This window comes from Perognathus longimembris, chromosome 3, assembly GCF_023159225.1.
Source record: "Perognathus longimembris pacificus isolate PPM17 chromosome 3, ASM2315922v1, whole genome shotgun sequence".
Lineage (NCBI taxonomy): Eukaryota > Metazoa > Chordata > Mammalia > Rodentia > Heteromyidae > Perognathus > Perognathus longimembris.
In genome coordinates, this window is record NC_063163.1 from 69,600,043 (window position 1) to 69,616,859 (window position 16,817).

The window sequence follows — 16,817 nt, forward strand, 5'->3', positions numbered from 1 at the left end:
ACAGACATGGATGAATGCACCACCCTAGAGCATCACTGCAGCCCCAGAGCTGACTGCCTTAGTATCCCTGGGAGTTATCGCTGTGGCTGCTTCCCAGGATTGGCTGGGGATGGAGTCTCCTCTGCAGGTGAGTATAGGGCCAGGCAGCCACCAGGTAGTAGCCTGGGGCCCTAGGACTTTCTTCCCCCACCCTGAGTGGGTCCCAGCCCAACTGGCCTCCAGATGTCTATGCCTCTGGGCCTCTCAGACAGGGACAAATACGCAAAGGACATGGATCTCTTTGAGAATGGCCACTGCCTCAATGTCCTGGGTGGGTACTGCTGTGAATGTGAGATGGGCTTCAGTCCTATTGAGGACCATAGAGCTTGCCAGGGTGAGTCCTGGGCCTGCCAGGGTATGGGGGTCAGATGTGGATGAATGCACACTTGAGATACTGTGTGTGCCTGGGAGCTGTGGGAACCTGCCAGGCACGTTCCACTGCCTCTCTGAGGATGGCTATGAGCTAGACTGTGGTGGCAGTCACTGCACAAGTATGTGTTAGTGAACAGAGGAATGGGCTGCAAGATGCAGCCTGCTCCTTCTAGTGTAGTCTCTCATCACTCCCTGTTTATGTCATCTTGTTTTGTTGGCCTAGTACCATCCCCTGAATCAGCAGTGAATGAATAAGTGTGTCCTCCCCTACAGCTGCCCAAGTGCTCCTCCAGTTATGTGTCTTTGAAAATGAGCAGATGGTAGTTATTTTCCCCTTGCAAGCCATATTATTTCAGTTGTCACTGCTCAGCTCCACCACCGTGTCTCCAATGCAGTCATAGACAATATGTGAATGAGCAGGTATGGCCAGTTGTCAATAAAACCTTATTGACACAGCCAAGCTGTGGCCAGATTTCACCCATAAGTTGAAGTTTGCCAGCCCTTGGTTTGAAAGCATTTTCTAAATCTGGGTTTTGTGTATTACCTGTGGGGAGCCTAGGATGGAGAGTTTGCAGGGGGCAAACCTATGCTGAATCAGACAGAGCAGGGTAGGCACACTCTGGAGGCTCTGTCCCCTTCCATCTGGCTCTCAAGAGCAGCAGACTCTAAACAATGGAGAGGAAGGGATGGGGTAAGGGCTCCCAGCCAATGACAGTGCATGTCCCCCCAGATGTCAACGAGTGTGCAGATCCTGAGAATTGCATCAATGGACATTGCATCAACACTCCCAGCAGCTATCTCTGCAACTGCCCCCAGGATTTCAAGCTGAACCCCAGTGGAGTGGCCTGTGTGGGTGAGTTAATACTTGGCTCCAACCAAAAGGCCCTGGGGTCCATGTAGCTAGGACCTGGGTTTCCATGGATGTCTATCTGTGCGTGTCTACCTGCTCCTCAGACAGTTGGCACATTTGCTGACATGAGGCTTTTCTCATCTGGGGAGTTCTAGCCATCTGGTCTAGACACCCAACCACATACATGCACAGTTTCATACACATGCACACATACACAGAACTAAATGGAGAGGTACACAAAGGCATACAGGTACCCACACAACAGTTACAGAGAAAGTTACACAAAGAACCACACAGAAGCACATGCATGTGCACAGGGTCCATGGAGATAACAATTAAAAATACATTGCCTCAGATACACACATACACACACACACACTCAGTTTTTCCTCTACTTCCTGCTAACTATCCCTTTCTGACTGTGCAGACACCCGGGCTGGGAACTGTTTTATGGACAGGCACAGCCGAGGGGATGGTGGTGTCTCCTGTAGTGCTGAGGTTGGAGTTAGGGTCACCCGAGCCTTCTGCTGTTGCTCCCTGTGCCGAGCCTGGGGCAACCCCTGTGAACTGTGTCCAATGGGAAACACAAATGAATAGTTCCTACAGAGTGGGGGCCACTGCTGGGGTTCAGCCATAGAGACTGGGGAGCCTAGGGGACATCTCTACTCATAGAGGGAAAATGAGAACTGGTGAGGGAGGCATAATCTTGGGTCATACATTCTGCCCTTGGCCTTTATGAGCCAGGCCTTCCTCAAGATTGCTTTTGGAAAATTTAAGGTTTTTTTTGTTGTTGTTGTTTTTTGCCAGTCCTGGGCCTTGGACTCAGGGCCTGAGCACTGTCCCTGGCTTTTTCTTTTTTTTTTTTTTTTTTTGGCCAGTCCTGGGCCTTGGGCTCAGGGCCTGAGCAGTGTCCCTGGCTTTTTTTGCTCAAGGCTAGCCCTTTGCCACTTGAGCCACAGCTCCACTTCTGGCCATTTTCTATATATGTGGTGCTGGGGAATCAAACCCAGGGCTTCATGTATACGAGGCAAGCACTCTTGCCACTAGGCCATATTCCCAGCCTCAAGTTGTTGGTTTTTTTTTTTTTTTAATAGTCTATCACAGTGAACATACATTGAAAATTCTTTGGGACCTTTTGCTGGGGGCTGAGGACCCAGAGAAGGACAAACCACTGTTGTGGTACCTTGCCCCTCACCTGGAAATCTGAGAGCCACGGATCTGTTTGAGGTTTATGTCCCAGGAGAAAGCTAGGGAGAGAAAAGGGCCAAAGGAAGGCTTTACACAGAAGAATTGAGAGCTTTTGAAGGACGAGTAAGAGTTTTCCTAGCAGAAAAAAGGGAAGGGTCTACAGTGCAGGAACAACATATGCAAAGCTGCTGCCTCATGATCTGCCTGCTCACAAATTGAATATGGGCACCACCTTACACATACCCAGATACTTCTGCACTTATAGACACTGGATCCTAGGCATTCCCAGGATTTGTCAACATCTCTTGGCCTGCAAGAGGCCCAGGATGTAAGTAAATGGGAGGATGAATCAGTGGGATGGAGGCTCCCAATCCTGAGCACCTTTGGGGGATCTCCCTCTCCCATTTCTTGTTGCCCAAGTGTCCTTCCCCATGGCCCTTCACTAGAGTCCATTTCCTTTGCAGGTGAGTACAGAGCCCTGTGCCCGGGCGGTAAGGGCTTCCGGCCCAACCCCAATACTCTCATTCTGGAAGTTGAGTTCCCAGAAGCCCCTCTGCCCATCTGTCCATTTCTTTGTCCTTTGACTCCCTTGGGAACCTTTCTCTTATCATCACTGCACCAAAGTACCTTGTTGAGTGGCCCTGGGAACATTTTTTTCACCCACCTGGAGGCCAAGCAGCAGAGCCAAACCATGCTTTTAGTTGGCATTGGTTTAAAAATAGTCTTCAGTCATTTCTTTTTGTTTGTTTGTTTTTGGCCAGTACTGGGCCTTGGACTCAGGGCTTGAGCACTGTCCCTGGCTTCTTTTTGCTCAAGGCTAGCACTCTGCCACTTGAGCCACAGTGCCACTTCTGGCCATCTTCTGTATATGTGGTGCTGGGGAATCGAACCCAGGGCCTCATGTATACGAGGCAAGCACTCTTGCCACTAGGCCATATCCCCAGCTCCTCATTTCTTTTTTTTTTTCATTTCTTTTGTCTACCCATCCATCTATCTACCTGCTCACTATCCATCCATTAACTTATTCATCCATCTTTTCATTTACCTAACCACCATCCATCATTTACCATCCATCCTTCTTGCCATCCAGCTATCCACTGATTCCTCATCTGTCTAGCATCTGTTGGCTATTCGCCCATTCATCTGTACATCATCCATTTCTATTGGTATATCTAGTCACCCAACCACCTTTACAAACCTCTATCCACCCATCTATTCATCATCCATCTATCCATCTACCTATCTACCCATCCATTTGCTTATCCTCATTCCTGTGTCCCTCAACCTCCATCTGCTCTGTCCATCTACCAACCCCCTATCCACCCACTCATCCACTTCTCATCCACCTATCTATCTATCCCCCCAATTCTATCCTTCACTTCCTCCTCCACTGATCCTATTTCTCCACACATTGCTGGCAGCTTTTCATAGCCATTCACTTAGCTTCCCATCAGCCCTCTATGGGGAGTAATGAGGCTGGAGAGACATAGATGGGAGAATGGACAGGACTGACTCACAAATGGATGGAAAGGAGCCAATTCTGACTCAAAGGAGTCTAGGTCCAGCCTTTGAGGCAGATCCTCCAAAGGTCCAACAGTCACAGATAACCCTTGGGGGTTGTTGAAGGGCAGCCCGTGAGTGTCCCTTAAGTCCTCAGCTGGGGTTTAGCTTGCTCTTGTTTCCACACAGACATTGATGAATGCTAGGAACTGCCTGGGCTATGTCAGGGAGGTAACTGTGCCAACACCTTCGGCAGCTTCAAGTGTGAATACCCACGCGGGTACCACCTCAGTGAAGACACCTGTGTTTGCAAGGGTGAGTGTGGACTCTCCCTGTGCTGAGTCAGGCTCTCCTTTTCTGATATTCTACCTGGACTATAATCCTCCTGTTTACACTTCCTACATTGTTGGTTTGTTGGGGTGGTAGACACAGGCCACCACACCTGAATTGATGCTTGAGTTGGGGATCTTAAGAACTTTTGCCTTTGCTGGCCCAGAAATGTGATCCTTTTTTATTTCAGCTTCCCAAGTAGCTGGAATTAGAGGTGTGAGTCACCATTGTTTAACTTTTTGTCTCCTTAATAGTTGCTTTTATGGAGAGGTGGAGCCTAGACTCACCTGCTCTGAGCTTTTTTGTGATTATCATTTTTAGCATTATCTACCAAGAGTTGGGGGGAGGGCATATTTATTTGGTAGTACTGTGGATTGAATTCAGGGACTCATCTTACTCATCTTGCTTGCTCACAGCTGGTATCCTACCACTAGAGTCACACCTGTAGCCCCAGTTTTGGTGGTTGAGAGATAAGAATCTCATGGGCTTTTCCTGCCCAAGCTATCTTTGGACCAAGATCCTTAAATCTCAGCCTCCTGAGTAGCTAGGATTACAGATGTTAGCCACCAGTGCCTGGCTAGATTTTTTTTGTTAAACACTTGTTATACTACACTTTTCCACTTAATACTCTGATTGCATCTTTCCACATCTCTAAAGTGTCTGTATAATTTCAAGCTGATTTTGTAAATAGACTGAAACCTAGAAGGAAGTTGTTCCACTGAATCTAGGGTTTACAGTTGCCTAGACAATCACTGGATACACTGCCTGTCCCCTCTGCCCCCACACCACCCTCCCCCTACAGATATTGATGAGTGTGCCACACAGTTGGGTGTCTGTGGCCCGGAAACATGCTACAACACCCTGGGAAACTACTCCTGCATCTGCCCTGCAGAGTACCTGCAAGTCAATGGCGGCAACAACTGTATGGGTAGGAATTGTGATGGGGGGCGGGCACCTGCAACAGCATGTGGTATGGGAGGAACTGCTGAGAATCTTTAAGCCTTGGTAATACACAAAGACATGTATTTGATAGGGGAAAGGAAGGGTGAACATATTTGAAGTGCTGATTATGCATCCATGAACAATATTGGAAAATTCAAAAGCCCAGGGCTGCCATGGACTCAGGTTGTGGACTGCCCAACAAAGGCTAAATCATGAAAGGCTCTCACTCCCACAAGTGTGTTGGGGGAGATAGAGCAAGTTCCTAATGTTCAAATGAATCCAGGAGTGATTTCATCTGTGTGTTTCTGTCTTCCTGTGTCTTGGAACACCCATTCCCCTATTCTTCTCTCCCAGTGCCAAGGACAGATATGAGAAAAAGCATGTGCTTTCGCTATTATAATAATGGCACCTGTAGGCACAAGCTGGCCTTCAACATCACTCAGAAGATGTGCATCTGCTCCTACAACATTGGCCAGGCATGGAACAGACCTTGCAAAGCCTGCCCCATAACTACCAGCTGTGAGTGCCCTTCCCTTCCCCTCCCTTGTTCTTTGGGCAACTGGACAGCCTTGCACTGGTGACAGCTAGAGTCAAGATTATGTTCCCCACATGGATAAGAAAAGCAGCCTTTCTTCCAATTTGCAGGCTTTGCAAACTCAGGATGAATTGGTGGTGGGAAAAGCCCTTGGTGACATGCACAATTACTCTGTGAGGCTCACCATGTGTCTGTCAGGGGTTGGGGAGGAAACACAGAGAAACCTGGGACACATGCCCCTCTTCCCTTCCCCCTCCACCAAGGCTGGAGAAGAGGCAGTCCTAGGGAAACTCAGAGGAACATTGGGCTCTAAAGGAGAATGCTTGGCTTGTCAGATGAGGGAGAGTGTTAGGTTTTTAAAGTAGGTAGCCGGTAAAGGAGAACACCACGCAGTATTCAGGCAAGAGAGAAAGTTTATTACCGAACTGCTGGCCTGTGGCCAAGATGATCCATGGCCGGAGAGAAGGGAGAGAGAGAGTGAAGGGAGAGGAGGGAGAGAAGAAGCGACCCCCACCCAGCCCTGCCTTATATCTAGGGCAGGGGCAAGGGGTGTGGCCAGGTGGATTAGGATGTGACCTCAGGGAAAGGGGAGGTAACTGCCTCCAGGTCTGCAGGTCTGCAGGGTGGAGACTTAATGAGGTGGGGGCATCTACATGGAGCCCTCAGGGAGAGGACCTAACATTCCAGCCTTTTAATAGTTATGAAAAAGGGCGAAGACTCTCTGGCTGCTTCCTGCTGGCAAGGGGCATCGGCATTAGGGGTAAAAGGCAGAAATGTGGCCACTCCTGGAGAAGGCGAGCAGCAGGGTCCCTTGGTGGTAGATGCCAGTCCTTGAATGAAGCCTGGAAGAAGTCTCATGAGGTAGGGGCTGGACAAAAAAAAATATTAAGGCAAAAGGAAGGGTTTAGGGCACAAAATTAAAAATTGGGGTGACTTGGCTAGTTCTTGTACTCAGTTATGGACATTAGATGGAAAAGCTACTATCTCTTGATCCCCCGGCTCTGATTAATTTTGAAAGGGTGAGACAAAGTGACTCCATTTTGGATGCGATCATTTTCCTCTTACTCCACTCCATGATACTTGTTCCCGGAACTGGCTGAGTCCCAGTGGTCTAGGTGCTTGTTGCTGGGATGGCTTGCCCCTGTTGGCATTCACAGGATTTGAACTCAGGCCTGGGCACTGTCCCTGAGCACTTGTGCTCAAGGCTAGTACTCTACCACTTGAGCTCCACTTCCAGCATTTGGCTGGTAAGAGATAAGTCTCTTCAGCCATGCTTCCAGCCTGGCTCTTCGCTGCTTAATTGGGAGATGGAGTTTAAGAGATTTTCTACCCTGGCTGGCTTCGAACTGCAATCCAAGGAGTCTTTGCTGTAAGGTCTGTCCCTGGAAGGCTCCATGTAGATGCCCCCACCTCATTAAGTCTCCACCCAGTTACCTGGTAACCAGCAGACCTGGAGGCAGTTACCTCCTCTTTCCCTGAGGTCACATCCTAATCCACCTGGCCACACCCCTTGCCCCTGCCCTAGATATAAGGCAGGGCCGAGTGGGAGTCCCTCTCTCTCTCTCTCCTTTCTCTCGGGCCATGGATCATCTTGGCCACAGGCCAGCAGTTCGGTAATAAACTTTCTTTCCTGCCTGAATACCGCGTGGCGTTCTCCTTTACCAGCTACCTACTTTAAAAACCTAACATTTGCCACAAAAGCCCTTTTTGATTTCCAATTAAAACAAGGCAGCTTCTGGCTTCTTTCTCCCTCCAGGCTTCTTTCACCATAGCTCTGGGACTGCTTGGGAGTGAAAGCCTAGAGGAGCACTATCTTGGGATGATGGTGACCCCGGCATTTCCATTCCACATGGCAAAGATGGCCGTAAGGTCAACGTGACACCGTCAGTGCAGAAATCTCTCTATCTGCAAGACCGACTTGACAGGAATGACTGGACTGAAACAAAGACTCACAGCTCTTCATTGACACAGACTTTGCTAAAGGATGCAGAAGACATCTCCTGTGTTAGCCTACACTGGGGAGAGGACCTAACAGAGAGAAGTTGAGGTAGGAAGGACAGAGCTGCTGGTAGGATGGAGCTAACCTTGTTGACAGCTGGGATACAGCCTGTTAGAAGTCAGGCGTGGTGTGCACACCTGTAATCACAGCACTTAGGAGGCAGAGGTGGGAGGAGTTCGAGGCCAGTTTGGGCTACATAGCCAGTCTCTCTCACAAACAACCTGTTAGTAGACAGAACAAGATCCAGAAAGAACATCAGGAATGGGGCCAGGTCAAAGCGATAGCATTCCTGGGGCTGCTATTTCCCATTGCCAGCAACCTGGTGACTCTAGGAAATGCAATTCTGGAGGCTAGAAGCTCAGAGTCAAGGTATTGGCAAAGCTGGGCTCTGAGGACTCCAGTGGAAGCTCCTTTCTTTTCTTTCTTTTTTTTTTGCCAGTCCTGGGGCCTGAACTCAGGACCTGGGCACTATCCCTGAGCTTGTTTTGCCTAAGGCATGTGCTCCACCACTTGAGCCACAGAGCCACTTCTGGCTTTTTCTGTGTATGTGGTACTGAGGAATTGGACCCAGGGCCTCATGCATGCTAGGCAAGCACTCTACCACTGAGCCACATTCCCAGCCTCAGAAGCTCCTTTCTGATGTTCTTTTTGGCCAGTCCTGGGACTTGAACTCAGGAACTCTTTGTGTTCAAGGCTAGCTCTCCTACCACTTGAGCTGCAGCACCACTTCTGGTTTTACTTGGAGATAAAAGTCTTATGGGGACTTTCCTGCCCAGGCTGACTTTGAACCACAATCCCCAGATCTTAGCCTTCTGAGTAACAAAGATTACAGGTGTGAGCAACCAGTGCCCAGCTCTGATGAGCTTTTTGATGGTCTTTGGTGTGTAGTTAGATCACTCTAGTCTCTGCTTCATTCTTTCTGTCCCTCCTTCTCCCTCTCTTCCTTTTTCTTTTTTCTACTGGCAGTACTAGGTTTTGAACTCAGGACCTCTTTCTCACTTGCTAGGTACTCTGCCACAGAGGACATGCTCCCAGCCCCTTCCCTTTTTTTTCTTTTATTTTTCTTTCTTTCTTTTTTTTGTGGGAATAGGGGCAAAGTTTATTTGATTTTTGTTTACTTGTTTTGTTTTTGTCGCCAGTCCTGAGGCATGGACTCAGGGCCTGAGCACTGTCCCTGGCTTCTTTTTGCTCTAGGCTAGCACTCTATCTCTTGAGCCACAATGCTATTTCCATCTTTTTTCTACATATGTGGTGCTGAGTTCAGGTATACGAGGTGAGCACTTTACTACTAGGCCATATTCCCAGCCTCATCTTTCTTTCTTTTTTTTTTCTTTCTTTTTTTTTTTTTTTTTTGCTTTTGTTATCTTTTAGATAGGGTCTCTTGTTTTTTTCCTGGGCTAACCTTGGACCTTGATCCTCCTATCTTTACCTCCCACATAGCCAAGACTACAGGCATGAACTACTACTCTCTACCCTCTCCAAGTCTCTTTTTATGACTCCACTATTCATTGAACTTCAGGGGTCACCTTATTCCAGTCCCATTTCTTTTTAACTTAATAACATCTGCAAAGACAAGAGTTTCCAAATAATATCACATTCTGATTCTGAGGAAATGTTGTGCAACCCAGTGTACAGCCCCATAGGAAGAGTCACTGTTGAGCATATCTGGGCTCTGGGTGTTGAGCTCTAGGAAATAAGAATAAAGGAGATTCAGTTATTCACCCTGTACTGCATTTGGGAGGCAGCTTCAGGTTCTCTACCACTTGAACCACGTTCCCAGCCTTTTTTTATTTTCTTTCTTTTTCAAATAGGGCCTCACTTTTTGCCTTGGACTATCTGGAACACAGTCTTCCAATTTTTTTTCCAGGTAGCTGGGACTATAGGCATACACTACCACAATCATGTATTGGTTGAAATAGAATCACAACTTTTTGCTCAGATTGGCCTTGAATCAGAATTCCCCAATCTTTTCCTCCAAAGTAGCCAAGATGACAGGCATGAGTGACCACTCCTGGTTCTCTTTCTCTTTTTTAAAAGAGACCTCCTCTAATGCTGATGATCTCCTCAGGGTCCCATTATCAGACATTGTGAAGCATAGGACTTTGGGGTTGAAGTTTCTAATGTATAAACTTTGGAGATGGGGGAATTGAATCCACACTGGAAAGACAAGTAGGGGAAGAGCTCAGAATCTCTGCAGGAAGAATGGTGAGGGCAGAGATGATTGTGTTCAGATGGTAACAGAACAGTCTGTGTTTCTCTGATGATGCCATCAAGTATGCTTGGTTGTAGCCTGAGCAGCAAAAAGCTTAGGGTGGGGTCTCCCTTCTGTGTGTTGGGAACCACCACATTGTACAGGTCTGGGGCAACGTTGAACCCAGGGATGCTCAAGCAAGGCTGGAGTGAGAGGGTGGCCAAGCCGGCTAGAGTAGACTACTTGGGGCTGGGCTATGGGGTGACAGGGGTGAGGACTCTCCTAGCAGTGGGCAGGGCCTGCTCTGAAGTACTGTTGTCCTTGGCACAGCTGACTACCAGGTCCTGTGTGGGAGCCAAGCCCCTGGCTTTGTCACTGACCTGCGCACTGGGAGGCCTTGTGGTGAGTACTGCCCCTCACATACATTACACATTGTTTCTGAGTTCCCCAGCTTGGCTGTCCTCCCTAATCCCACCCCCTCCTTCCTTTCCACCCTGTCTCCCCAGCCTCCCTCTGTTCTAGCGCCCCAAGATTCTACCCCCAAAGTCCACCCTTCCTCCTTTCCTCCCATGCTGGAAGTGGACCCCACAGCCTCATGCATGCTATATCCCTACCCTGAAATGTATGTTTTCTGCCCCAGTAGTTTTTGTGGATGGAGCAAGTGCTTGCTTGCAGCCACAGCCCTCTCTACCACACTGTAGGACCAGCAGGTCCCCAGGGCTGGCCTCCCTGACCTCTTATGCCTTCCCCAGATATTGATGAATGCAGGGAGATCCCAGACATCTGTACCCATGGCATCTGTGTCAACCAGGCTGGGAAATTCCACTGCGAGTGCTCTATGGGCTTCAAGTACCACAGCGACTTGTTGGCCTGTGAAGGTGCCCACCTGTTCTATACCCAGACCTGGGAGCTTGGTGGGGGGATGTTAGCCCCCTACATGGGTCACCCATTATGCAATTGAGGAGAACCATGCAAAACACTGTGAACCTCAGTTTTCCCATCTGAGTGATGGAGCAAGCATCTTCCTGGGGTCCTCCATCCCCTCTAACCCCTCTTGCTCTGGTTCTGGATGTTTCCAGAGAGATCTCCTGCTCCAGGGCTGGGCTCAAGGTCTGGTTCTGTCAAGTGGGCTTCTCTTTACTTACCCACTTGGTTCACTGGCTTGGCCCCAGATGTGGACGAGCGTGGCTCCACAGAGAGTCCTTGTGGGAGGAAGAAATCCTGTGTCAACATCCCTGGCAGCTACTACTGCGAGTGTGCCCAAGGATTCAAACAGACACCCAGAGGAGCCTGCATGGGTGAGTGGGATGTCCAGGATGATGGGCCAGACTCTAACAGAGCAAGGCTGGGAAGGGACGTATGGAACCCAGGTAGCTCCCGGTGACTTGTGTAGGGACTGGCTCCCCGTGTGCACTGTTGCAGGGGTTGAAGGAACACAGCACCCCATGATAGCACAGTTTTGAGGTGATGTGAGATAGTGCTGGCCATGGTGCTAGCAACCCAGGGACCCTGGTGGGATCTTAAACATGGGTGCTTTAGGGCAGGCTTGGGCTTCCCCATTGCAGCATGGAGGGATTGGGAAAACAGTATATACCCTGCTGCCTGCACTCCAGGACAGAATGAATGCCAGGAGATCCCAAATGTCTGTGATCATGGTGACTGCATGGACACAGAGGGCAGCTACATGTACCTGTGTCACAGTGGTTTCTAGGCCTCAGTGGACCAGACCCTGTGCATGGATGAGAGGCCCTCATGCTTCCTCCTCTCAGGGCAGGCTTGGGGTCTTCAACTCCCCCTGGGTTGGGATGGCCCTTTCATCTATCTTAATTCACAGACAGACTCAGATTTGAATCCTGGCTCTAAAATCTTGGGTAAATGACTCTTGTCTTCTCATGACTCATTTCCCCACCTGTAAAATGAGTGATAAATTGAGCCAGACACCCCCTCTCAAGGTGACTCACTGACTGCCCAGCCATCTATCTGCATGGGGTATGGTGCCAGGGAGACCAGTTGGGTTGGTCAGGCCCTCTCCCCGAGCCTTCAGTGCACTTCTCTTGAGTGCATTGAGTGGGTTGGTGTATTTGGCTCTGTCAGACCTTGAATGTGACCGGTTGCCATGTGGGAATGGAACCTGTAAAAATACCATTGGCTCCTACAGCTGCCACTGCTTCCTGGGCTTCAAAGCCTCACACAGTGGAGACTGTGTGGGTGAGCTGGCAGGGGTAGGGGCCAGGCCTCTGTGTGTCCTATTGAAAAGCAGATCCATCTGCTGAGCACTAGTGTCTCACACCTGTAATCCTAGCCACTTAGGAGTCTGAGCTCTGAGGACCTGAGGTTTGAAGCCAGCTCTGGAAGGAAAAATCCTTGAGATTCTTATCTCTAGCACTTAATGGCATATTCATAGCACCACATAGTTTTATGTTAGAAAATAATAAGTCGTACAGGAGTGCTTGCTAAAGTCAGTACCATTAGTTCATGGGAATCTCAATGTTCTCAGGCTCCATGACTGACCCTATCTTCCCATTTCCCCACTGCAGATACTGACGAGTGTACCACCTTGATGGGTCAGGTGTGCCAGTTTGGCCAATGTGTCAATATAGCCGGCTCTTTCCTCTGTATCTGCCAGGATGGCTTTGAGCTTACAGCTGATGGGAGGAATTGTATGGGTAAGTCTCCCCATGGTGTTTTGAGTCATCTCAGCCAGACCACAGGCCACAGTCACCTGCAGGTGGCACTTTTGAATGGACATGGTTTTATCTGATACCTGTGCATTTTAAGGTATAATAATTTAAAAAGCAAAACAAAAAAACAGCCCTAGCACATCACAGTTTCATAGGGTGTATGGTTTAGGGACAGGCTGTCTTAGAAATGTAAGTCTTCTGAAACAAAGACTAGATTTGCTAAGTGGATACCACAGAAATCTTGAAAGGCTTCTGGCTCCCCCTGCTCCCTGTATCCCATCCTATTTCACCAGGGCTAGATAATCACTCTCCTGCTGTCCAAACTGGACCCAAAACTGGTACTTGGAGGGAGGGCTTATAACAGGATGCTTGGCCATCATGGAGTGACTGCCAGACATTGGCCCCAGACCCTGGTGAGCTCTCCACCTCCTCTCCCACACTGGGGTGCCCTCCTTGTCCCCAACAGACACCAATGAATGTATGAACCATGCAGAATCCTGCCTGCCAGGCACCTGCCAGAACCTCCAGGGCTCCTTTCACTGCCTCTGCCCTCTGGGGTTCCAGATGCAGAGGGAGCACTGTGTGGGTGAGTGTCCAGTTTTGTATCCTAGCCTTGGGAGCAGGGAGGTACCTCTGGGCCTCTGTCTCCTCATGTATAAGCTGGGATGACAGTGAGGTAGTAACACATGCTCTAAACCCAGCACTAAGCATGGCTCCATATGCTGGAACTGTTAGGGATGCTTTGGGATTCTTGACTACAGACTTTGTAGGGCCCAGTGGACCCTATAAAATGGACACAGGCTCTTCTCAGTTAGTACCTGGCCATGATCTTCACTGGTATAGTCACCCACAGGGGTAACTTCACTAGTTCTTTCATTGGGCTAACCTTGTACAGAATGGGCTAACTTGGACCAGTCTGATCTAAGCAGATGGACTAGCCTCATACAGTCTGGACTAACCTGGAGTGATCTAACCAATGACCTCTAGTCCAATCTTTCATTTGAGCTAGCCTTGATCTGTGCTACTCTGGATCAGTCTGGTTTGAACAGATGGGCTATCTTGGGTAGAACTAGTTTGGACCAGTTAGGTTGGTGCCTTTTTGGCTTATTCTATCTAGAATAGACTGGTACAACATGAATGGACTCTTGTATAGTAATTGATAAATTTACCCAGTAATATTAGCCTTGCATAATTTTAAATTTCTAAAGATGATCTTCTAATTACAGCTAATTGGGAGGTTGAGATTGGGATAAACTTAAGTTTGAGGCTAGCCTAGGCAGAAAGTTCACAAAACCCCCTCTCAACCAATAAAAAAGCTGGGAGAGGAGGTGGTACACAGCTATGTAAGAATAGTAACTAGGAGGATTGCAGTCTGATTGACCCATTTTGACCATATTCAAAAAACAAAGCAGGATGGGCTGGAGGTGTGGGTCCAGTGGTTGAGCATCTGCCCAGCAAGTACAAGGCTCTGAGTTCAAACCCTAGTACTACCCCCCCTCCCAAATGGGAGTTTGGGCTCATGTTAAATCCTCAGATACTCTACCCTACTTCAGCCCCTAGGTATGTGAGGGTTGAACCTCCACTCCATCTATACCTCCCCATAGCCAGACCCTTCCTCTAGCACAATCCTCTTGCACAATCCTTCCTCTTGCACAATCCCAGCTCCTGTCCCACACATGTGAGTTCACACACATATGCTGGTACTGGTGCTTGAACTCATGGCTTGGGTGCTATCTGTGAACTGTTTTGCTCAAGGCTAGTACTCTAGCACTTGAGCCACAGCTCCACTTTTTTTTTTTTTTGGCCAGTCCTAGGCCGTGAACTCAGGGCCTGAGCACTGTCCCTGGCTTCTTTTTTGCTCAAGGCTGAGAAATTGAACCCAGGGCCTCATGTATACGAGGCAAGCACTCTTGCCACTAGGCCATATCCCCAGCCCACCACAGCTCCACTTTTGACTTTTTGGTAGTGAGTTGGAGATAAGAGTCTTATGAACTTTCCTGCCCAAGCTGGCTTTGAACCTTGGTCCTTGGAACTTGGCCTCCTTGTAGCTATGATTAGAGACGTGAGCCACCTGTGCCTAACTTAGTCCCAGCTCTGTTCTTGCCCCTCCAGACATCAGTGAATTCTTGGAAGAGCCCAACATCTGCCCCTTTGGTACCTGTACCAACAGTCCTGGGAGCTTCATGTGCTTCTGCCCACCTGGTTTTGTCCCTTCTGACAATGGGCACCTTTGCTTTGGTGAACCAGGCACCCAGCATATATATGCTTGGCTTAGGGAAGGGGGTAGCAGGGTATTGTTAGGAAGGAGCAGATCACCCAGAAATGGCAGCTGTGTTTTCTTGAAGCTCTGTCCAGACAGGCCACCTCTACAAAGGGCTAGCTTGGTTTGTTTTGGGCTAGCCTGGTCTCTTGGGCTTAGGTTGTCCTGTAATAACTATGGCTGCCCTCATTGAGCAGGTTTTGTCTAGTCCAAGCTAGCTGAGGCCCTATGGGTAGCTTCATTTCTGTTGGGCTAGCCTTGGCTAGCATGGGCTAGCCTCAACCAACTTGAACCAGCCTTCTCTCACAGGCGAGGCGTAAGAAGGGTTAAAATACAGCTTGCAGTTCTACTCAACCAACATCTTTATGGGGTATCTGGGCTCTGTGGAAGCCACATCCATTCTGCCCATGAGCACTTTCAGTCTCATGAGAATCCAAGTGGACCTGAAGTTTGAGGTCTGAAATCCTGAGTCCTCTAGTCTCTGGGATCAGTGGCTTTATTTTGTCTTTCTAGATGGGGGCTTTTCTGATTAAAGAGTAACTGGCTGAGTTGGGTCATTATCCCTGGCACAAGGGGACTCATACCTGTAATCCTAGCTACTCAGGAGGCTGAGATCTGAGGATCATGGTTCAAAACCAGCCTGGGTAAGAAAGTCCATGAGACTCTTATTTCCAGGTAACCATCAGAACTGGAAGTGGTGCTGTGGCTCAACGTGGTAGAGGGCTAGCTTGGAGCTGAAGAGCTCAGGGATGATGCCCAGGCCCAGAGTTCAAGCCCATGACTGACAAAAAAAAAACACAAAAACAAAACAAACTACTAAAGTGGGGCCCCAAACTCTTGACCTCACGTAGTCCTAATCACCTCCACCATTACCATGTGCTCCGGGGATTTTTTTTTTTCCTCCTGGTCCTGGGGCTTAAACTCAGGGCCTGGGTGCTGTCCCTGAGCCTCTTGTGCTCAAGGCTAGGGCTCTAGCACTTGAGCAACAGCTACCCCAGCTTTGGGGTAGTATATTGGAAATAAGAGTCTCATGGGACTTTTCTGCCCGAGGTTGGCTTTGAACTTTGATCCTCAGATCTCAGCCTCCTAAGTAGCTAGGATTACAGGCATGAGCCACCAGAAGCTCTAGGGATTTGATTTATAACACATGAGTTTTTTGAGCGACAGATTTTTTTTTTTGGTCAGTCTTGGGGCCTGAACTCTGAGCCTGGGTACTGCCCCTGAGCATTTTTTGCCTACAGCTTGCTCTACCAAGTGAGCTGAAGCTTCCTTCTGGCTCTTTTGTTTTGGTATTTAATTAGAGACGGTGAGTGTCATAGACTTTCCTCCCTAGACTGGCTTCAAACCTCAATCCTCAGATTTCAGCCTCCCAAGTAGCTAGTATTACAGGAGTGAGCCATGGATGCCCGACTACATTCTTTTATTAACTGTATTGTATGCACATGGGCCCAACATCCTCCTGGGCCCAGAGTCCAGCAGGACAGCAGATTCAGGACACACCTCTTGGAAAACATGTGATCATATCTGTGACTTTTTTTAACTGTTACAATAGAGAAGGTAGGTCACTACTGACTTTTTCCCTTAGTGTCAGGACAAAAGACCCTCAGGGTTGGACTTGTCGTACCCCCCCCCCCCCGCCCCACACCCAAGAGCTGTTCTAGAGACCAAGGGGAAGACTTAACAGAGTCACAGATCCTGGTGTGGTCAGGGAAGGTAGGTTTGGGGTGCAGTCCTTACTGCCTCAGGATAGCCAGGGACTGGCAACTTCTTCCCACAGGGACAGTTCCATGCATCACAACAGGGACCTCCCTGTAGTCCCACTGAGGTGTCAGTGACAGGGAGATGGTGGCGGGGGGGGGGGGGGTGTAAATGGTCTAGGCCCTCCTCCCCTGGGATTAGGTTATAGGACACCATGCCTCGACTGACACTT

The 16,817-nt window shown here is 48.9% G+C and overlaps 1 protein-coding gene across 1 annotated transcript in view; it reads left to right on the top strand.

Moving 5' to 3' along the window:
• The window catches only part of Fbn3 (fibrillin 3), a 108,858-nt gene that overhangs the window by 79,773 nt on the left and 12,268 nt on the right, over nt 1-16,817 (top strand). The window contains 18 exon segments of the mRNA XM_048340645.1: nt 5-127; nt 248-373; nt 408-530; nt 1,142-1,264; nt 1,689-1,857; nt 2,574-2,578; nt 2,926-2,980; nt 4,137-4,264; nt 5,082-5,207; nt 5,588-5,740; nt 10,277-10,348; nt 10,699-10,824; nt 11,119-11,244; nt 11,560-11,692; nt 12,045-12,154; nt 12,484-12,612; nt 13,094-13,213; nt 14,740-14,865. Of these exon segments, the coding sequence (XP_048196602.1) occupies nt 5-127; nt 248-373; nt 408-530; nt 1,142-1,264; nt 1,689-1,857; nt 2,574-2,578; nt 2,926-2,980; nt 4,137-4,264; nt 5,082-5,207; nt 5,588-5,740; nt 10,277-10,348; nt 10,699-10,824; nt 11,119-11,244; nt 11,560-11,692; nt 12,045-12,154; nt 12,484-12,612; nt 13,094-13,213; nt 14,740-14,865 (2,073 nt within the window).